Source organism: Solanum pennellii, chromosome 6 (assembly GCF_001406875.1).
Source record: "Solanum pennellii chromosome 6, SPENNV200".
Lineage (NCBI taxonomy): Eukaryota > Viridiplantae > Streptophyta > Magnoliopsida > Solanales > Solanaceae > Solanum > Solanum pennellii.
Genome location: NC_028642.1, coordinates 31,357,847 through 31,382,537, shown reverse-complemented (window position 1 = coordinate 31,382,537; position 24,691 = coordinate 31,357,847). Strand labels below are relative to the sequence as shown.

The window sequence follows — 24,691 nt, the reverse complement described above, 5'->3', positions numbered from 1 at the left end:
ACCGTTCTGGTTGTCAGAGACCCTGTTTCTAAGGGTCTCTCTCCATTTTTCTAAGTGTCCTCAAACGGACGAGTACGACGGACCGTCATACCCACGACGGTCCGTCCTGCATGACCGTTATGACGGTCAGAGACCCCTCTCCTAAGGGTCTCCATATTTTTTTCAAGTGTCCTCTGACGGACATTTACGATGAACCGTCGTACTTGTGACGGTCCGTCCTGCATATACCGTCATACTTGTCAGAGACTCGCCTTCAGGGTTCTTCATATATACATAGTCTAAAAGTAAGACACGACGGACCCCATGACGGTCCGTCATAGTCACGACGTGCCGTCACCAGGCCCGTCGTGTGTCACTGTTACTATAGTATTGTCATTTTATTTTAATTTTTTTTGTGCGGTTGTTGCTGAGGACACCACTGAGGGTGTCCAGATTGCAGAGGACGTGGGTTCCGGGGAACCGGACCCACCAACTTGCTGATCGACGGCGCTTTGCGCCACAGGTTTGCTTCACCTACCACTCTAGTATTTAGATTTTTATGCATTGGGGACAATTGCATGTTTTTTTTGTTGGGGGTGGGGTAAATGGAAAGTGAGTGTTAGGGTGAAGTCTGAGTAGCCCAATTCACTATCCTCTTTTGGGGTTTTCTTGCCTGTGTTCTTTTTCCCCAAAAGACTGATTACTTTTTCTGTTGAACCGGCATGTTTATATCTTTTGTACATAGTTTAATTCTAGAGCATGATGGCTAAAATGATATCCTGATAAACTGAAAATAATGCATGACTAGGCATAGTAACTGATAATTGTGTGGCTCTAAGCATGAAATAGAGTTACACCATTGCATTACCCTAAGTCTTTAATTCGAACTAGGTGTCTAATAATCTGGTATAGTGATGACATGTCAAGTGAGTGTGAGGAAATTTGAATAGTCCACTATTGGTACTGAGCTAGAACTTGCCTGGTTAGTCCTGCTAAAAGTAAGCTGTAATAGACAATTAGGAAAGGATCATAGGCCCTTATTCAATATAGCCCATTTCTAGCCTAAATAAAGAAAACCAAATGAAATTTATCCTTCTTTGATCCAAATAATCTGAGCTTAAATTAGACCTTTCTTTTTCACCCCAACTGATCTTTTCGGGGAACAATGTGTTGGCCCTGGTCCCTCCTTGGACATGTGCACCTCAGCTTATGCCAAAAGCATAAGTTGAGGGTGGCTAATGCAGTAAACAACCTTCGTTTTGGCCCTGACCCAACTTTGGGTATTGTGTACCTTGACTCATGGCAAAGCCATGAGTTGAGGGTGGCTATTATGAGGAATGCTCTGGAAAGTGGGGTTGAAAGAACAAAAGAGAGAGAAAGAACAAAAGTAAGGTGACTCAAAATTAGTTGAAAGAAAAGTAAAGAAAAAGAAAAAATCACTTACACAAATGAACAAAGAAGAGAAAATTGAGCAAAGGGAAAGAATATGAGAAACTGGGCGAGATAAAATGATAGAAAATGGAAGGTTTAGCCGATATGTCAAGGAGGGCAAAAAGTCACTAAAGTATACCTAAATATACCCTACCTGACCCTGAGCCTATGTTACAAGCTAAGAAAGTCCTATCGTGATCCTAAGGGTTGTATAGCGAACTTAAGGCAGTGAAAATAAGGGCAAGCTTATGGCAATAGGTATGAATGAGTGTGACTTTGTTCTGAGAGCGAGTGTTGAAAAGTAATCCTTATACTCAAACTGAAATCATTGTGTGAAAAATGAGGATTTTGTTCTAAAGTGAGGACATTAGTTGCAATACCAGAATTGTTAGCACCTCGGTGAGAAATTGAAGAGGATAGGTGTTAATGCATGGTGAGTCTGTGTCATGTTCTGATCCCACAAAATTCAAGCCTAATAGTGATAGCATGCATAGATTTGATGAGATTAATCGGGATTGATAGCCAAATGATTGCAAAGGATGGATACTATTGTACAAGGATTGTGTAGTGAGTCATAGTGCGTCGCTTGAGGACAAACAACGAATTTAAGTTGAGGGTTTTGATATACCGTGGTTTCACGGTATAATTAATACTTTTTCCTTAAGTTTAGTGTGTCCGAAAGCCTTTTTGTGCTAATTTTGATATAAGTTTCTCTTTGTTTTGCAGGAAATCTGTCCAAAGCTGAATGCGGAGATTTTGAGCGAAAAAATGCAGAAGAGACCACCTACGGAGCTTATGACGGTCCGTCGTGCTTGTGACGGTCCGTAGGTGGCAGCGTAGTGCAGCTGCTGAAGGAAGATGGGGAAGTCTGACCAAGTGTGGGATTACGAAGCTTGTGACGGTCCGTCGTGGCTATGACGGTCCGTCCTGCAGGTTCGTCGTGAAGTTCAGAGAAGTGATCCCAGTACCCAGATTCCAAGAGTTGAAGTGTTTTGGAACGAAGACCCTCGACGGACCGTTGTGCCTATGACGGTCCGTCATACTTGCCGTCGAGGGTGGTGAAGAGAGCAACAGAAGAAATTTCATAAGTATGGGATGATGGAGTCCATGACGGTTCGTCATGACCACGACGATCCGTCGCGAGGTCCGTCGACCCAGCCGCGTTTTGGCAGATTTCCAGCAAACAGAGTCCTTATTTAATTAGGTTTTTATTTTTTTTTATAAATAGTTCGAAAAACCTCGTTTTTGAGGCTAGACTCTTAGACTGTTAGACTCTTAGATTGAGAGACTCCGTATTGTTAGACTCGGTATTGTTAGACATCATATTATTAGATTTTGTGTATTAGTGTTAGATTTTGAGATTCTTGCAAGTGATTTTTGGTGATTAATCAAGCAAACTTTTGGATTTTACTCTTTCTCATTGAAGTAAGTACATGAACTCTTATTTAATATATTTGAATATTGTGATTATGACTATGGGTAACTAAACTCCATCACTAGGGTTGTGGGAACCATAGGCAAATAATGAGATAAAACCTAACTAAAATAACAATTCTAGAATAGTGTCTTGCATGTATTAATAATTCTTTCGCTTAGAAGTCTTTTTAACGGATGATCAACGTTAGAACTCGCCTTAATGCTACTTGCCGGACCAAGGAGGTAGATAATAGGAAAAGAATTATTAACATAGATTTAGTGTATACTATCTAATAGGCTAGTATTGATTGGTACGAGGTAATAACTTAGTCAAATATCGAATACGATGCTTAATATGAGGTAAAGATAAGGGTTAGGAAAGCAACACACGTAGCCGGACCAAGGTGCGGAGTGAGATTTTCTAGATGCCGGACCAAGGATTTAGAAATACATAACTTATCACTTTGCATGCAAGATACTAGGAAAGAATTGTTATAGTTAGAATTATCAAGTTATGAACCTGTGGGAAACACGTAAACCCTAGTTACTTTGATTAATTGATTAAAATCCAACTTTCAAAGCTGTTAAGTGTCTCTTTCAATTTTGTTAGTTATTTTCACTCATTTAGAAATAGAAACCCCCCTTTTATTGTTTTTACTTTCCAAGGAAGTCATTGACCAAACAATAGTAATAACAGGTTGAAGTTAAGTCTAGACTATTTTCCTCGTGGGAACGATCCCAACCTCACTAGTTGGGTTATTTACTTGACACGACCGCTTTACTTCTTATTTGAGAAGTAAGTTTGAGCGTATCAATCATCAATTAGAAAATATAATAGCATCACATTTCGATAGTCGTAAGACAAAATAATATTGTTATACTTACAGACTACTGCTTTCTTGTTGGGCAATACCAGTAACATGACTGACTTTGAATGAGAGAGATTTGTTCTTTCCTTGATAACATTTAAGAACTGACCAGTTGGTTCGCTCATTTTGTTTAAAAAACCACTCAACTCAAGGTACTTTGGCAACACTGTAGCCATCTTTTGAATCTCGGAGGATAGTTTTCTATTAGACCTATTTGAGGACATGGAATCATAAACTTTTATGCACCATTCCTTCAATGCAACGACTGGCAAGACCCAATGGAATTCCGCATTACTATTTACAGGGACATAAACATCATCCATCAAGTGCCAAGGCATTCCAGAAGGTATAGCATACCTTTTCATTATGTCAATGATTTTATCCTCATATTCACTAGAATTGTCAATCTATGTTTTGAAAAAACAACTAGTTGTGGTATATTGATATTTAGAATGAATCTGCTGCTTCGACTTCTTACGCAAATAGTAAAATATGACATCCACATACTGCACACATAGATGAAACAAGTGTATCAATTTAATTGTATATATTCATGTACTAAACAATACATATAAAAGTGGGCATGGATTTACCTCATCATTCCAGCACCTATTGGGTTGAGACATTACGTAGAACCAATCCTTATTCATTGAAAATGCAACTACTAAATCAAATTGGTCAAATTCAAGTTTTGAGCAATTGGCTAAGTAGTGATCCTCCTTGTTTCCTCTGCAATTGTGTAATCATTATAAATCATTATTTATTGGAAAATAAGAAGAAATTCTAATAATAGTTGAACGACCTTACTTTGCTTAATTTTTTGCATGATGCTTGTAAAGATCCTCGTTTATCCATTGCGAGAAGGATGACATTAGTTTAGTTGGACCCCCGCCGTCAATGTTAAAACCTTCAAATGGATATTATCGCTTCACATCACCACTGACAACTTCGACTTTTTTTTTTTTTTTTGCTTTTGATTTTTCTTTCTGCTTCACCTTCTCCTTCTCTTTCTCCTTCCCCTTCTGCTTCTCCATCTCCTTTGCCTTCTTCTTCTTCTTCTCCTTCTCCTTCTCTTTCTCTTCATTTGCCTTCTTCTTCTTCTCATTCTCCTTATCCTCTTTTGCCTTGTTCTCCTTCTCCTTCTCTTCATTTGCCTTCTTCTCCCTCTCCTTCTCCTCCTTTTCCTTCTTCTCCTTCTCCTCCTTTGCGTTCTTCTCCTTTTCCTTCTCCTCCTTTGCCTTCTTCTCCTTCTCCTCCTTTGCCTTCTTCTCCTTTTCTTTCTTCTCAAGAATCATAGAAAGTGTTTGAGAAATAGATTTTTCAACCCCCTACATTTCAAAAGCTGTGGAGTCTTCTTGGATCTTTGCACATCAATATTATGAGACATTTTCTTAAAAATATTAGTGAGTTTCTTAACACGACTAATAAAATGATCATGTTGCTGCTCACATTCTTCGCATAGACAAAAAGAGCATTTCATGTTAGAAGATTGAGTTGTTGTCATGGATGAAACTCATTGTATCATTTCATCTACAAGGTAAATAAAAAATATTGAGATTTACAATTCATTATAAAATAATAATAGCAGTATGTTGCAACTGATGGATAGTTTGTTGCGATAAATTAACATTATGTTGCCACATATGTACTTGCTGTTGCGCAACATATACATCTTATGTAGCAACAAATGCATCATATGTTGACACATCTGTACAGATTATTGCAACATTTGAATCTTATGTGACAACAGATGACCAACATATCACTAAAATGTGGCAACATATGCTAAATATATTTTGGACGCTTGAACAACACTATATTTCTAAAATCATCTCAACAAAATGACCATAAAAAAGAACAACAGCAACAAAAAATTACTTTTCGCTGAATGATAACATTACAAATACAGACAGATACATTTCCTCAAAATAAGGATTTCTTGAGTTGGCTGATTTTCTTTCAAAAATGATAAATAATACACACCATTAAGTCGATTATCCATTTTTTACACCTACAGATCATTTTATTGTTCATTAATCCAAGAAAAAACTTCAAAAATTATAAAGTATTTCAAAAAAATAACTTACCCATTTCTAGTCGAACACGAGTACAGTTCAAAAAGATGAGAAAGTAATGAAGGACTGGAGAGGAAGAATAACAATTGCAGAGAAAGAGTAACGATGGATTTCCGAATTTCTAAGAAAGAAGATGAACAATACCCAAGGAGAAAGAAAAGAAGAGAGAAGAGAGGAAGGAAAATGAAAATATTATTTTCTTTTAAATGATTTGATTTGAATTATATGTATTTTTTATATTTTAAAAACAATTAAAAAATTTGAAAAATATTAATTTTAAAGAGACTGTCACCAAAAACAAAAAGATACTTATTTGACATGTTTCCCTTAATTTTCTGGAGTTATATATACATAATTTGGTTGGAGTTCGAAAAGGTTCTCGGAAATGGCGAATGTTTCAACATCAAAAGGAAGATGGAGCAACCTTTCGAAATATGCTTCTAGAATTTTCTCTGTCCTCATCTTCCTCCAGGTCCCTTTGTTCAGGTACTAATTCTTGATCCAGATTGCGATTCTACTAAGTTCGATTATGTGTAGATCTGGTTCATTCAAGCTGTTTTAGTGTATAATTCTGTATTTCCGACAGTCTTTGCATTAAAGTCGTCTAAATCTTGAATTTAGTGCGTAAATTCTCTTGAATGTGTTCCATAAATTTTGCAAGTTCCGTTTAGATATTATCTACTTTCTTTGTCTCTGTCATCCCAAATTTCCACTTTCTAATACATCTATATTTTGTTTTTCTTACTCTCCTCCTAACACCTATTATCTCAATCTACGTCTTTCTTTTCGTCTCAACTCTTGCTTTACAAGTTAATATGCTTTTAACTTTTGCAACTATGGTTGGGCTAAGCCGTCTCTGATCTGCAGTTTTCAGATAATACTACGTTTTCCCTCTTAGACCAAGTGCTATGATTCCATTATATGCTTCTTAATGGTGTGGATTTTGATTGTTAATTTTGAACTTACATTTGGAAAAGTAATTGGGCTAGTGTTGACGTTTGTAATCACATTATTTATGTTTTTTTGAGTCTGTTAACTTGTCTCAGTGTTAGTGATGGATCAGTTAGTTTTGAACATGGTAAGTGTGACTCAGATTATTAAGTCACATCCAAGTAAATTGATGTGATTGAGCACCTGAAATGAGCTTTATTATGGAAATGGATGGATTGTGAAGTGGGGTGACAGATTAGTACCATATAGAAGATTAGTTGTTGTGGGTTTTCCTAGGAAAGAGGGTGATTTCCAGGAAGGTTGCCGTGTGAGGAAGTTTCTTTTCGGAAAATGGTTTGGGGCTCCCTATTGGAAACTCTATTTTGCTTAAAATGATTGATAACAAGTGTGGCCTTCAAGAAAATGAATGATACCAAGTTAGGCCTTCAATAAATATGATTGAAGGTATCTTCTTTTAGTCTCTTGTGGTTATCTGCAAACGATCTCCTTCACCTGTTTTCTCTTTATTGCTCATAAAATTGACAACGACAAACTTTTGCTTTCCTGGAAAGACATTTTTTTCAACCTTATTTATGAAAGTGGATGGAGTTTGGTTATTTGCTTATGGCCTTTTCATGTTTTTAATGTACGTCTAGTTCACATAGCTTTTACACTTATTCGTTAGGAGATATTTTGTACCTTGGACTTCTAATTCTTTCTTAAGAAAAAGGATACAGAGCTTGAGGATTTTGCAGTTCTACGATTCATGGGCTTGTTGGCTCAAATCTTTGCGTGTCATCTTACCTGTCTCTTCCCCATCCTCGCTGCCCCAAAAAGATAAAAAGGAAAAAACAGAGGGAGGAATTTTTTTGCCCATCTCATCTTAGCTAGCCAAAGTCTTAGGGTGTGGTTCAGTATGGAGGAAATTATTTTCCAAGGAAACATTTTCCCGGAAAACAAGTGGTTTCTTATTTATTGTCTTGTGTTCGGTACAAAGTTACAAATTTAAAAAAGAAAAGAAAAATTGTCTTGAGTTCAGTATTCAAGTAAAAAAGTTATCCCAAAAGCATTTGAGTATGGGCGTTTGGTGGGTTATTGTGAGTTGGGGGGGGGGGTTCCTTATTTTTAAGGAGCTTCTTCTTCTAAATAAAATATTTTCCAAAATTTTTTACCAACTGAACACACCCTTAGAGTATTACTTTTCTAGTCTTTTTTAGGGAAGCTATAGAGCTTACATTGTTTTCAGGTTAGGCTGGTTCCATTCTGCTATCAATGTTAATGACCTCTGCCAGACCAAATAGTGCTTTCTTGATCAGTTCACTGTATGCCATAGAACTTGCTTGATTTGTTGCTGCAGTTCCTCTTGCTTGAATGGCAGAAAATATGTTTCCTCCACTCACCTAAGCGATTTATTTCTCAGATAGATTTTTTTTTTGGTTTTACCATTGTATTTCAGGGAAAACAATCTAATATTTTAGGACATTTGGATTGCCTGAAGTGCTTAATATATGAAAGAGTATCACTTGCCTCATACATGGAATAGTGTGAAACCTTTTCTCCTTTTTCTTTTATGATAAAGCAGAGTGATTTCATAACACCACGGTATGAAGCAGAGATGTCAAGCTTAAAATCTGCACGCACTAACTAAGCTCTCAGCATGATGCTGTTTATTTGAGTCATTTCGGATAAAAATAGTAAGGACAAGTTTGGATTGTCTTAATCAATTTATTAATTTGATCATCTGAATTTCATCTTGTGAGTGAGTTGTGTGATTAAACAAAGCTTTGCTTAATCTGAGATATTGAAGTTATGATATGAATTAGTAACCCAAGTAAGGTTTAAGCTCATTCTTTTTCTTGAATGGAGGTTTATTTGGATCATAAAGAGTGGTCATGCTCAGCCAGGCATTATGTTACAAGGCTAGAGTTGGTCTTCTGTAACAGGTCTTGGACGAAATTGAAGCCACCTCATGTAAGTTTCAAAATACGACAAGCATATTTTTACTAGCTTGATGAGTAACTTTATGCAAAAGAATTGTCGAAAAGGAAAGAAGCTATGATCCTTAGACTAGTGGCGGATTGGATTCATTATTTTATTTGGGCAGAGTCTAGTCGTGATATTGTAATCTCCAGTAGCTTCTGCCTAGTGGTGAGAGGACTTACGTTGTCTACCCGGTCAATATTCTCCTTTCTTGTCATAAATTTTGTTAGTATGATCTTTTTTCAGTGACTGCTTTGAGAGCATTTTGTCTCCTTTGCAGTAAATGTTTGTCTTTTCCCGTGATTGTTTGATAATATTTCTCTTTTCATCTCTTCTGAATATTCTTTTGGGCCTATTCCAGCCATTTTGCTTTTATTCGGGCTCTATTTTAAGCCACTATCGATTTAGCTGACACATTATTCTCCAGTAGGATAACATGTCATGCTCCGGTTGGCTGACACATTATCAGTCAGTTAGAACGAGTCAGTTGAGATGCCATCATTCAATTGACATGCAATCATTATTGTCAAGTGACATGTCATCTTCAATAAGTACCACGTTGCATAGAGCAATAGTTTCCTGTCAACACCACGTGCCTGTCCTGCCATAAGCTTCCATTTCCAGTTAGCGCCACGTTGGCGTCAAGCAACAAATCTCTTCAGTCAGCATCTTTCTCGAGCCAAGCCATTGGGCAATGGCACATAACTGCTCTAGTAACGGCTCATTAATGCCACACCACTATCCAAAAACATTTTATTCTAGTGGTCGTCCAACAGCATGTAACTTCTCAGTTTGCATTATGTCATCGTTCAACAAGTTATATTTCAGGTTAGTGCCTTAACAGAGCCATGCTGTCCTCGACATGTCACTTTAGTTAGTGCCACATCGACAATGCGTTCCCCACTTTATTGACCATTTAGCCACATCCTTGGTTGCTATATAAGAAATCTCTCTTGTTCATTGTTAATAAACCACGTCAGTAAGAAGTTTCCTCCTTTTCCCCCTCTTGTTTCAGACAACATTTCTCATGCATGCTTGACCTCACTGTTACGGCTGGTTGGAATTGTTACCAAAATTATTGATCTCTAATAAACGAATGTGTTTTATCACGGGGACCATGAGATGCTATTCTCAATTTTGGAATCACAAGTTTCTGTACCAGATTAATATATATTGATTGTTAAGAAGCGTAAACCTATCGGAGACTATCTCTACGACTCTACCTGCCAAGGTAGGGGTAATGTCTTTGTGCACTCTACCCTCTCCGCACCCTACTTGTGGGACTATACTGGGTAACAAATTTATAAACTAGATTAGTGTAACAAAATTTCCTCACTTCTCTTTTGTGAAAGTTAATTAGAGTGTGTAGTATCTTTCACTATGTTTCATAATTGGAAATGGAACATCTTTTACAAGAATTCTCCATTATTGCTTACTCGTCCTCCAAATATCTTCCTTCAGGGTGCCATGCAGATCTGGTATGTGCTCAACGCCTATGGAAGTCACTTCTTCCCAATTGATTTCCAGTGAGATCTTTCCTCTTCCATTAGTGAAGGCCATGCTCTATCCGGGTGCAGTTGCTAATTGCTTAATCACAAGCAGGACGGTTCCAAGCTGGGATAATCTGCTAAACATCTACAACCTGACAAATGTGAAGGAGGCCTCAGCTGTAACTGACCTACAACGCTTGGAGGTTTGGCCTTAAATCTCTAATTTCCATTTTATGACTACTTTAAGATTGTGGTCTCCACACACACACACACATACACACACACCACACATGGAGGCAAGTACAGTTCTGACCATGTTTGTTATAATATAGTTTATTAAAATTATTGAAGCTGGTTGTTAAAGGTTACTTCTTTATATTGTTTGTCATTCTTACTTTCATGAATTTGTCAGTCTGTGGATACCTTTAGTGTTTGTTTGATTTTTTTTGGCCTTATCCGGTCGAGCAAGACATGTCTGCCATGCTTAATTTGTTATGATTGTACACTTTTTGACATATGCTCCGTATTTCATTTATTTCCTTTCTTCCTATATTTCAAATTAGTTATCCTATGTTTTATATTTGGATTATATTGGAACTTTGTCCATATTCACTCATTGAATACTATTTTTTTTAATAAAGTTAAAATTGAAGACTCATTGAATGCTATTTCACTACTCAAAAAGTGACAGGGACCCACTTCTATATCAATAAAGGTCTGGAACTTTCAGAAAAGGGAAAATGGTCAAAAACACCCCTCAACTTTGGTTTATTGTTTGACTTTACCCTTGCCTTTAAAAAGAAGTTACTTTTACCCCTCCCGTTTCTAATCTCACCATATTTACCCCTCATTTGATGGAAAGCCGCAAATTGACTTAAATTACCCAATTTCAATTAAAATCACCTAATTATCTATTTTAACCCTAACCCAAACCCGACCCACAATAGTAACAAATACCAATAAACCTCTCTCTTCTCTTTCTCTCGGCAACTTGTGCACACACATCTGATAAAAAGCTTAGAGCAGCAACAATGGCTTCTCTTGCTCCTGGAGGAAAGTTCAACTCCAACAGAAGTCTACATAATTGCAAGTCATGTAGGATAAGAATAGATTCCTTCAAGTATGATGCTTTATATAGTGAATATCGTTGAGGAGCTGCACTACATGGATGTGCATTTGGTTGTAGTGTAAACCTCGAAAGGAATAGAACAGAAGCAGTTACAAAAGAAAGGAAGAATTTCACACAACTGTAATCTAGTATGCTTAAATCTGAGAGGTAATAACCCAAGAACTCCAACTGCAAATTGAGGCTTTTATATTCTTCTCAAGAAAGTGCAGTAAAATTTCTCTGAAATATTTTCACAGTAGGATTCCCCATCTCAAATTGGAGCGAATTTAGCACACCAACTTCCATCATCACCACCTCTTCCTTCGTATGTACTGTCCGCATTCCTTAATATAACAAAAATCTTCAACATGTGGTGGACTAATCTCCTTACACTTTCTTTAAATCACCAGATTAGAATGCACTCATTAGCAAAATCAAATGCATAACCGAATTTCTGTTGGGGAATTCAATTCAATGTAATACTTATGCAGTAACGAGCATCGAAGAAACGTCTAAAATCTGAAGTTTTTGCCGACATGGGTTGAGTAAAGATGGACTGAAAGGTGTTTGAGGATGCTGTAATTACTTGTGCAACGATTGCGAAGAAACATCACGAATGGGCTAAGTTATCGTGGATGATGTTTCAATGGAGGAAGAGAATAAGAAGATGACTGTGGGTTTTAATTTTGTTTAATGGGTCAGGTTCGGACTAAAAGAGAATCGGATCATTTTAATGACATTGGGTAATTTGGGCTAATTTAGGGCTTTCCGTCAAATGAGGGGTAAATATGGTGAAATTAGTAATGGGAGGGGTAAATTTAACTTCTTTTTAACGGTAAGGGTAAAACACCAAAAATAAACAAAGTTTAGAGGTATCTTTGACCATTTTCCCTTCAAAAAACTAAGTCTATGTCCACGTTGGGATTACTTTTTATGAAAATACCTTTGGCACTAGTGCCCTGTAGAACTTACCAAAATTGGGTATGAAATATGTACTTTAAGAGGGTTGAAGATCTGAAAAGAATATGATTCTCGCTAGAACCTGAGACTATTTTAATAGGGATCGAAGAGCAGAAAAGGATATGATTCTTGCTGGTACCTGAGACAGTAGCTATGCAATTAAAACATAGGTTAAAATCTCTGATCTTATGTGTTCTTCAAAACTTTTGTAAGTTCTCCAAGACATGAGGAAATGTCAAAGTCTTTATGGAGTAGGAAGTATATACGGGAAAGAATTTCAAGAAATGCATTACAAGCTTCATGATCCTTGTGCTAATGGTGATGTCTTGAAATGTTTAGTCATCCTTATTGTTGCTTGATAATATAATCGTCAGTTGTGTTGGTAGTGTACCTCAGGAATAAGTGAATATTTGGGAAGCAATCATATTATTTAGTAGTATTAAAGTACTAATAGATGTGATTTTAACATTTCCCTGGAAGAGTGACATGTTTATTTCTGTTGTTATGGGCTCATCTATGTCGTTTTTCTTTGAGAAAAAGGTTAATTTATGCCATTATTTGTTAACTAAAAGGGCATAGATGAGTTTTTTTCTCAAAGTTCAATGGCAATCATGGCTTTATAGGAAGTGCACTTTTATAGCATACTAGTTTAGAGTACATTCTTTGCGCATTTTTAGAGTACAACACTGAAAATACTAAAATCTATCAACACGGCGACTTGCCAATTTTTTATTTCCTTCAATCTGGAATACTCTTACCCTACTACAATCCACATCAACATGTTAACAACTCAAACATACAAAACTTTAATTTCTTACATATACAAGGATAAAAAGATGATCTACTAATATTAATTTTTTCTTGTGCCTATAGATTTTAGGACTTCTTATTTCTTTTCAAGATTATAGTTAGTTTTATAAAAATAATTAAATAATAATTTGAGAAAAATAAAAATGATAGTTTTGTCTATTATAGTTTACTGTACTAGCTTTGCACATGTGTCTCAGTAATTAAAACTGCACATGTGTCTCAGTAATTAAAATTATATAGAAAGAAAAAAATATAAAAAGGATATCTCAAATATGCTGTTCTTTGTTGCATGCGTTCGTTTTTTTTCTTTTCGTTTCATATAAGCATGTTTCAGACAAAAATGTATTAACTTGAACATATTATATGTACAAATATGCAATAATCACATTAACAACATAAGAAATAAGGTTCAGAAAAAACATACCTTCAAATTAGCTTGTAATCGGCACGAAAATTTAATCACATGCTCCATATATTTCTTCACTTGCACAAGAATATTGAAGAGTCGATCAATAAGGACTTATTTAGGTTTATTCATACTAGTATTTGGAAACGTGCAACACATGTATGTCTCTAAGTAACTTTTTATACATATATTAGAATGATTAAAATTCTATGAAAACATGTGAAGTTTGAACTTTGATTAGTAGTTCACATACTTTGAAGTCACAATGACTTGAGTTGAGTCCAAATGAAAACTTGTAAAAATAAGATATTATAGAAAATTAAATTAAATAACTCTAATAGGAAGAGAACACAGAAAATAAATAGAGAAGAAGAAATACGAACATACACTTCCTTCTTAAGTTTTTAATCATAACAATATAGATGGAAAAAATAATATATAGAATCAATACATAATTTTTCAAAGTTACTGTTTAACTCCTTTCAAAACTATCAAGTGAAATTAAAGCATGAACCAAATAACAAAATAGTGATAAAAACTTTACTACTTCAACTACAAAATGGAAAGAATGAACTTGGGTAAGGGTCCTCATAAAACAAAACAGATTAATTATGTAGGAAAAAATGAAGGAATATCAAAAGGTATCTTAATTTTTTAAATTAAATAGTTGGAGGTTATGAATATGAAAGACATGAGATTTATGAATACTAGGAGTAACAATTAAATAAATAATTATATATGAATCATGAACTTGAATATTCTTTTGAAAAAAAACAATAATTGAATTAAGAAGAGAAAACGATAAATTCAAATAACATATAAGTGTTGTACCTATGTAAAAACCTGAAAAAACAACAAATCTAAAATCAATAAGTTAATGAGAAATTATTAGGGAAAAGAATTTGAAAAATACTCCAACTTTGGCCCGATATTAGATTTTGAAAATGATATTTTATCTCTTGTACTATTTAATAGTGTATTTTAAAGGTATATATATGTCACGTGAACATCATAAATATAACATCATTTTAAATAGTAATGTGTCTACATGGACATATATATGTCGTTAAAATACACTATTAAATAATACAGGGGTAAAATGTTATCTATAAAGTATAATATCGTAAAAATAATTTCGAGCAAAGTTAAAATATTTTTCAAATTCTTTTCCCAAATTATTATAACCAAAAAAAGGGAAGAAAGAAACACCAACTAAGAAAAAAGGCTGAGGGGGATATATATTATTATAAGGAGAGGAAAAGGCAATAACTCTTAAGAGTTAGGAGTATTAAAGAATTCATTTGAAGCTAGAAGATTAATGACATGCCCATTTAAGGTGTAACTATTTATGAGTAAACGAGACAGCTATTGGACAAAAATTTGAATTTGTAATATCTGACACTTTCTCATTTTTAGTGTTATAGTATTATGGTATGATATAATTCCAATGTAATATTAATTCAATTAAATGTTCTATATGTTATAAATCAAGCTAATAAACATATAATCATAAAAAAGAAGAAGGCAAGAGAAGTTGATAGAAGAAGAGAAATTTTTTTCTTATTCAAGTGTATGTTACAATGGTGAATGATATCTCTCTTTATAGAAAGAGAAATCAACCAGAAGGTTACCATGTTTAATGCCACATTAGTAGATACATTGCTATCCCAAAAAGGTTCATATCACCTTGGGAATACATATATTCATAATAAGGATAAGTTTATAATAACCATAATGGACAATCCACTTAATTCAATAGATTTATAACACTCCCCATTGGATGTTCATAGATAATGTGCTTCGTTAAAACTTTACTAGGAAAAATTCAGTGGGAAAAATTCTAGTGAAGGAAAAAGAGTACACATATCTTTTGATACGCATTATTTGTTGCCTCGTTAAAAATCTTGCCAGGAAAATCCCTAGTGGGAAAAAATCTCGATCAAGGGAAAACGAGTGCGACGCGTATTATACTCCCCTGAATAAAACATCACATAATTTTTTGCGATGATATCTCCTATCTTCGTACATTGTGTTTGGTATATTCTTTTTCAAAGAAACAACCACATATTTTTCAAATATGGTTTGTCATTTATCTCAACCAGACGCACTCTCGACTTGCTTCATGGAGGACTTTTATTTCTGCATAGTAACATTTGCTTCATTGATCGCCAGGATATTTTTGTGCCTCCATCTGTAAACAAATAGCGTGTTTGAGATCGTGCTTTATGCGAATCAGATAAATATTCTGCATCTGCGTAACCAATCAGCTCTGACTTGAAATCTTCAAAATATAGTGAACCCATGTCTATGGTCCTTCAAAGATATTCAAGTATATGCATAACACCATTTCAATGTCCTTTTGTTGGAGAGGAACCGAATCTTGCAGTAAATTTATTGCAAAAGATATTTGGTCGAGTATTGTTAGCAAGATGCATTAATACCTTGATTACACTAAGATATGGAGTTTCATCACCAAGAAACTCTTCATCCTTCTCTTGAGATCAAAATGAATCATCATTTATTTCAAGTTATCTCATAATCATTGGGGTACTCAATGAATGTGAATAATCCAGTCAAAATCGCATCAACACTTTTCTGTGTTTGTGCACTGTAAGACAAATATTTCATTTGTCAAATTATCAATCTGTAGGTCAAGATAAAATTTTGTCTTACTAAGACCTTTTCATAAAAATACAAGGGCAATTAGGGTCATTGTTTTTGGACCCTTTTCTTCCTTCATTATTTCAATCCATATAAGGATTCTTGAAGCTTTATTGAAAAAATTTTCTTCAAACTTTTATATGCTTCAGACACCTCGATTGCTTCAAGGATTTTCACATAGCCTTTATTGTATAGACATGACAATTATTCGTTATATGCATTCAAGTTTTTCATATATTGCCAGATCAAAACAAACCTCATTGCTTCCACCATAGGAGAAAACGTCTTAAATAATGTCAAGATTCTTGCGACAAACCTTTATGCCCCAAGGCACAAGTCGAACTTGATATCTCACGGTTATACTATCACATAATACTTTATTTGTACCCCACTGACATTATACCTTGATTCATGGACTATCAGTCCAAAACGTCACTTTTATAAGTGAAACAAATATACTTGAATTATTCATTTTTATTTGGTCAATCATTTATCTGTTCACACTCTATGACATATTTGAATTAAAGATCCTTGTCACAATTTATGTCATTGAGCACTAACACATATCAGAGATACCGTCCACAGTTTTTTGATATCGATTCCAACAAGACATAATTTATCGAGATCTCTTCATTTTTCATCATTTTTTAGGTACCTGAACCTTTTTCCAAGGTTTTATGAAATGTTATGTCATGGTGCTCTCTTATAGCACTTGCTTCATTATTATGACCAATTGATCATTTGCTCCTCTCCTTCTTCAAGGAATTTTATATTTGGAATCGATTAGTCTATTATGCTTCCGGCGTATCATAGTCTTCGTCCTTCAAGGACTTCATATTAGAGCATTTGTAGCTGAATTATATCATAAGGTCAATATATTCATCTTGCAATTGATTTGCAACATTATGCAAATGAATTATCTGTTGAACTATACGTTCACATATTTATTTAATGAGGATCTAGATAATTCATCATTAAACTCACACATAATTTTCAGCTGTCAATCATCTCTACCCCTAATATTAGAAAATCTAACATTTATTCCAACCTTATTTGAAATTCATCTTTGTGCGTGGAATTTAAATTATATCCGCACATTCAATATTTTAGATGAAAATTATATGGTTCCTGACCCTGAACCAATTTTAATGGGGAAACCTTGTTGGTTTGATGCATACATATGTTGCTACATGTTAAATAAATTTATCTCATACCAAATTTTATTTTGGAGTTTTCCTCTCATACCCATGATTTAGCTATAATTGGAGGCATACAATTTTTGCTAAATCAACCAGCATTATCGGTACAATTTCATAGTTGGAATTGTGCTCTTAATTTAACAATTGAGCAAACAACCTTACAAACACCAATTTGTAAGTTGACACAAAAGCACATGTGATCATCATCACATAGATGCATTTATCATATAGTTGCAAACGATCCACATGACGGGTGAATGGGCTCATATTCACCTTTTTATATGTTCTAAAATTTTCGGAGAATTACAATTCCAACCGTAGCTGATACAATGATCATTTTATCAAAGATTAAGAGAACAAGCAACACAAAGAATTCTTGAAGAATCTTTTATTATTTCATCATATAATCCACATGAACTCTCGATTACATTTGCATCACATTCAAAACCAGGATGGTCAACCGGTTATGCCAACTAATCTTTATTTTAGTACACTTGCAATTTACTTTTACCGCTGATTTCATCAGCATGTCCATGCTTGTGTTCAACAAACAAAAGGAAACAATGGATAACCTTTTACATAAATATTTATATCTCCTTTTGGTTGTAGTGATTTATAGTTTCAATATTTATTTTCAATTTATCCGAATCTTAAAAAGTATCTTTTGAGACTTAGTACAACCCCATTATTATTCCTCTGATAATAACATAACTCGTTAGAGCATCCTGTTAATTTTGTGTACTATCACATATTGTATGACACCATCTCTATGAAGAGCATCTCCTTCAAGGAGGAAATCATATCATTATTGTCATGGTTAAAATTATTACGAGCAAGATATGTTTCTTGCTTTACTTTTGTTGTACCATAGGTACACACAACAATATTATTTTGGTCATGACCGCAATCTCTATAGGTAAGAGTTTTTGTTTCTATTGTCCTTTTGGTAGTTCACAAATAAACATACCATAATATTTATGACGTATAAGCGTACACGGCCGTTGACTATATTTGTCAAATAAAATTTATTTATTCCTCTCAAACCTCCGTAGAGATGAGTTGTGTCATATATTATTTTTTAAACCTTCCATGGAGGTGAGTTGTGGCATATATCCAACCCATAATGATTTTATCACATCTTGACCCATTCTCTTAAATAATGGTCGAGCATTCAAGATACTCGTCACAAGTCACATTCTCTTCAAGGAATGGACTAATTATTTATATACTTCATCAATTTGCATTATAAGTACATTGTCATGGTCTTTAAAATTCATCATATTTCCATGACCCACTCTCTTAAAGAATGGTCGAGCATTCACGATACTCATCACAAGTCACATTCTCTTCAAGGAATTGACTGATCATTTATATGTACTTCATAAATTTGCATTATAAGTACATTGTCATGGTCTTTAAAATTCATCATATTTTCATGACACACCTCAACATTCATTTGAAAGATCAAGTGTACTATCACTTTATCTTCTTGTCTTTCGATGGAGGATTTATAAATTTGTCAAATTATTGGGTTGACAACATTTACAAGTCCAATGACCTTTCATACCATTTTGATAATAAAAATTGCCTTTCACATTTTGAAGGACTATTTGGAGAACCCATAATGTTCTTCCTTTTATAATTACCACGATGATGACTATTATAATTTCGTCCCTTCACGCCCTTTTTCATATCGTCAATCATTTGTCATCTTTCATACTAATTCTTTACTGCTACCACATTCATACAATAGAATGGAGCAAATCAACATACGAATTTCAAAGTTATCATATACTGCTACCACATTCGCTTTAGGAAATGGAACAAATTTAATAAACGAATTTCATTTCATCAAAGATATATTATTTTTCCTTGGTTATCATTTTATCATCACTATGGTGCATTGGTTTAAACTCAATGTCTTACCCATATAAGGTGTGTTACGCCATAATTTTATGGGACTTGAACCCAATCATGGTTCATCAAAACTCAAATTGATGTCTTACCCATTTGGTGCGATAGAACATGAACTATCGTCTTACCCTCAAACATTTTTTTTATGGTGCATCCGGAATTTAACCTGATGTATTATCCTTTTTGGTGTGATGGGCCTGGAATCCCCCGTCTTACCCTCAACCAACGGTATAATAAATTGAAGTACAACATAACTCACCCTTTGAGTATCTCAAAATAATCAAGATAATATTCAAACTCATGCTATTAAAACTTTATACCTTCTTCCATTTAAGAAATTCTGTATAGCATTTCATATTCAACCAATAGTAGTATATGTTTTTGGTTCCTGATAATTGTTAGTGAAGGAATACTACTGTATTATAAATCATAAAAATATTTTAGGAAATATATATTTGATTTTATGCATATAATACCTTGATTCGCATAACGAGATCAACCAAAACATGAGTTAAAGAAAAACTAAAACTCACTCGCAATTGGCTAGAGACTCGTGCTGATAATGTTTTACAAAATCAAGCTCATAAGAATATAATCATAAAGAGAAGAAGACAAGAGAAGTAGATAGAGGAAGAGTAATTTTCTTCTTATTCAAGTGTATGTTACAATGGTGAATGATATCTTTATTTATAGGAAGAGAAATCAACCAAAAGGTCACCATGTTTAATGCCACGTTAGTAGATACATTGCTATCCAAAAAAGTTCATATCACCTTGGAAAGACATATCCATGATAAGGATAAGTTTATGATAACCTTAATGGACAATTTACTTAATTCAATAAATTTATAACTCTATAATATTATTTTATTTAATATAGGGGTAAAATGTGGGTAATATGAAAAAGGGAAGAAATAGAAGAGATGTAACTCCAATAATTTATTATAGTGATTGTTAGCCGTATTAATCGTGGAACGTTGACATAATGAACAATTCAGTTTTAGCGTTTATAAAGGAGGAGCATATTTCTTTTTTTTAATGGTATTATTGTAGTAACTCAATTTTATAGGGTTATTTTGGTATTTCAATTTTTATTTTTATTTTTTGTTTTCACTTGTAGTAATATATGAATATGAATTAATACTAGTTGAAGAACGTCTAATAACTTTACGAAAATAACACATATTTTTTAGTGAAAAGTAGAAAAAGGACATTGATATTCATACGCCATTATATGTAGAACTGATTTTCAAGTAGAATGAATGGAATTTAGTTCCTAAACTAATTCTTTTAATCGATTTTAAAGTCTTCTCTCTCTTGATTTGGTGTAGTTCTCACACACTTCCGATAAAATAGGCATTTTTCCTAATAACTCTTTTATCTAAAAGTTCGATGATAACTTTTTTTCATTATTGAAATTATTATAAAACATTTTCTTTCCATCACCCTTATATGGTATCACCTACAAATAATTTTTCTATATAATTAAGATGACAAGTTACTTGGGCAGATTTTATTTTCACTGAGTAAACAAACCACATTAATCGGCATTAGTGCTTTTACCACCAGTCATTAGTAATGCCCAATTTGTCGATGTTGTAATTACATTGATTATGAGTTCTCTTATAAGCCAATTTTTTATTAAAAAAATCGTAAATCTCTTTTTTTTAAAAAAAATATTTTTAATTAATATATTTGGTTTTTTATTTTGGTTTATTTGAATTTAACTAAGATTTATAAAAGGTATACATAATAGTTTTAACAGTTTTGTCTACTGTAAAATCATTTTATAAAAAGTTCAATAAATATTTCAAATGGTCTTCATAATATATAGATAGATAGATAGATAATTATATTGAAAATAATGGTAAGTTTAGTCCTTTTTGTACTCTAATCAGTTTTCCCCCCGTATTTTCTACTTATTTTTAAACTGAAATTATTTCGTTTTCTAAATGTGAAGTATTCTTATATAAATTTCAAGACTATATTAGGAGTTCTTACCTATTACAAATAAGTAAAAATTTGATAGTAGTAAATTTTTATGAATTTCAAAATATTAAATATCAGAATAGAATAATAGTTAAATGATAATTATGTTTAGGAAAATAATGAAAAAAGGATTTTGTGTAAGAGCATAATGTTTTAATGAAGAATCAAATGTTCAAACAACATTTGTAAGTGTCTTCATGCTTTTAATATAGTATGTATAGATACTTCAACCTTAATGCTCCATTTTTCATAATCAACTAGAGGACTAGACAGTTAAAATATGTGATTCTCAATTAATAGTTTCAGTGAATATATTTTAAGGGGAATTAATTACCTATAAAAATAAAATTGTGCATGTACCTGTGGAGAATAGTGAGATGTTGCGTGTGTTTTGAACAATCTCTTGAGTGTAGAAATGAATGATGTTTTGCTTGATTATATCTTTGTGAAAGGTTCTTGCCGGAAGCTATTTTTGTGTGGCTGGAGCTCTTATTGGGATATTAAAACCTGGAAGAATGAGCATGTTTGGGACGCTACTTATTGTTTGGGGGCTTATCAAGGAAGGGATACTTAACAAGCCGACAAAAGTGGATGTGTATGTGTATGTGTACCCAACAATGTTGCTAGCATTGGTATGTTCTTTCATGTCTGTGAAGTATAATATGAAAAAGGTGACAAGAGGTGCCCCAGCTAGACCTGTTGCAAAACCTCTGAAAAGTTCTTCAAAAGCTAAGCTGAAATGAGCATCATTTCTCATTCTCCCCGTACTGCTGAAATGTACTTACTTGTCTCGACTGTATTATGTTATGTAATTGTAATAGACGAGAAGAGAAATCTATATTTCACTCTCAGGAATATCACATGTGTTATCTGTTTTTGCTTAGCAAAATGATGAATTGTAATAATATCTTGTTTGAGTTGTTATTATTCTTACAGAGAGACGTGTTGTTTTATGAGATGAATGATCTACTTACTGCTTTGGGTTCTTATTCTTGTCGCATTTTTGGAACAAACTAACTACTACTTTTTTACTTTCAAGTTCCATCCCTGCTCAAACTAGCAAAAAATAATACTTCTATTATGTACGAATTTTAGTCAGTTTTTCCCTATAAATAAGGGTTTCCTGTCACGACCCAAAAATACTCGTGATATCGCTCGTCTTATTTCACCATTATAAGTTAGCCTAAAACTCAACAATTACGATAAAGTATGGAAAGCAATAAATAAAAGTCTAATACTTTAATATAATGTGGAAATACATAATCAACTTAAATATATCCCAAACTTTTAATGTGTTATAGCAAAAATGGAAGAAAATATTAGTTTTAAATGATATTCTTTCTAGAATGGAACAAGATCATAAATAAGAAAAAAGATGGTTCGTTAAGATGACAAGTAACTACCTCACAAACCTCCACAACAAGAAGCCTCAAACAAGAAGAGAACTGAGAGTATCACAACGATGTGGGCTAGTAGCCTACAAAAAAAGTAGAACCAATGGGTGAATACCAAACCACGCAGTACTCAACAAGAAAACTCCTAAACACCGAGCTAAGGGTATAGAATACGAGTACTCCTTACACCCTTACCGAACCTCCACAAGTATAGCCTGTAGAAAAACCACTATAATCTAATATTTTACAATTTAAATAGAACACAACTTAACAACATCACTTTAACAATTACATAAACTCAACAACAAACTCAGATTCATTAATCACAAGTTCTACCTAAAAACACTCACAAGATAAACAACACACAAGAACAAGTTCACTAATGGTGAAGATGTGCAAGACAATGAAATGTAATGTCAAGTATAGTAATTCATGTCTGATCTAATGATACGCACCCACTATCATCCATTGGGGACATATTTGTCTATACACCCTTGATAATGAAATCCATCGCACATCCCTCGAATCATAATATCTGTCACGTCCCTTGAAATGGTACGTCATCTTTAATTTCTTCTTCTTCCTCAATTTACATAAAAATTCACAACCATGTCTCGAAATCAATGCAAATGACATGTTTACACAAATAATAAGTTGAGGACCAATTCCACAACAACACATAATTCACAATAACACAATCGTGATACAACATCAACAATAAATTAGTAAGTCTTTCAAACTATTCTCAACACATTACACATAAATAATTGATCAGATTATCTTTAATTATCCCTTTTCAACATTACAGTTATTCAATGTTGACAAGTCAATTCATAACCATCCCATTACTGCCCAACACATACCACAAATAAATACATGATTCTATATACTTAACAAGGGTTGAGAAATCCACTTTCCTCAACTAGTAGAACAATCACTCAGGGACTTGAGATTTTTCTTTTTCGTTAGGCTTCCGCATCAATGTAATCTATTCACATTAATAATCACAATAAGATTTTAAGAAACTAATAACACCCTATTCAAAATTTCCAAACCAACTTCACCTAGTGATCTTAAATGACCTAGGGTAACTATTGAGAGTGGTAAAACGATGATTTTATGAAAATTTCAAGAAATGACTTTCCGATTAATTACATTCTCCGCCACTAAAAACCATGTTCGCCCCCGAACATAAGGAAGAAGAAGAAAGAATAACCGACGTTACCAAAAACTTGTATTATGACTTACTAGTCGATGTTCATCTCTCCAAGGGAACTCCTCTTTAAGATCATTCCATTAAGAGCAATTCCTAGTAACTGAACTTTCGAATCAAACTTTGCATACCTACAAATCAGGAGTTATTACCAAAACACAGACTAACACATGAATCCATTAGGAACTAAAACCCTCTAAATCATGACACAACCCTAGAGGCAAATTGTTATATAATTTGAAATCAATACTGACAACAACCAAACGTGACTGTGAACCAACCACAACACACTCATTATTCCTAAACCCACATAGAGCTTATGAAGATTTCACCCTTACGATATAATCATTCCACGAGCTTAAGTTATAAAAATCTCATCTTTATACATCGGGTACTAATCAAAAGGGAATCAAACTCACCTAACTTACAAACAAATTGATCAATCAACCACCAAGCTAGTGATAAACCTAAGTAGGGGTGACAATTTCAACCCATATTAATAATGGGTCCATTTGTCCATATTTACTGGCTTGGATCACTCACATTTTAATTGGTTAAATATGAACTTCAAACTATTTTAAGTGTATCTACAAATATGGTCAAAATGGGTATCAATTTGATGAATCTTAGATCACTTATTTTCACTTTCACTCAAAATTCTTAATTGTCCTAAAAAATAAAAAATTAATATTAAGTTTTGAGAAATTCAATTAATTTTAAAACTTCATTAAATTTTTTTTCTTTGGAAAATAAAAAAAATTAGGAGTAAGTTGGTGAAAGGCTGGGGGTGGGGATGTGCCCGGTGGAAGGGGTAATTTTTTTTTTTACAAAAACATATTTTTTCAGGGTAGGTTGGTGGAAGGTGTGT

At 33.7% G+C, this 24,691-nt stretch overlaps 1 protein-coding gene and 1 pseudogene across 1 annotated transcript; one reads left to right on the top strand and one right to left on the bottom strand.

Annotated features, from left to right (window-relative positions):
* Nucleotides 1–4,246: 4,246 nt before the first annotated feature.
* On the bottom strand, nt 4,247–4,990 carry LOC114077580 (annotated as a pseudogene).
* A 1,109-nt stretch (nt 4,991–6,099) lies between these two features.
* On the top strand, nt 6,100–22,155 carry LOC107023674. Its single transcript, XM_015224439.2, has 3 exons — nt 6,100–6,256; nt 10,142–10,373; nt 21,669–22,155. The coding sequence occupies exons 1-3, from the start codon at nt 6,156–6,158 to the stop codon at nt 21,957–21,959; spliced, it is 624 nt and encodes a 207-aa protein (XP_015079925.1). The 5' UTR covers nt 6,100–6,155; the 3' UTR covers nt 21,960–22,155.
* Nucleotides 22,156–24,691: the final 2,536 nt, after the last annotated feature.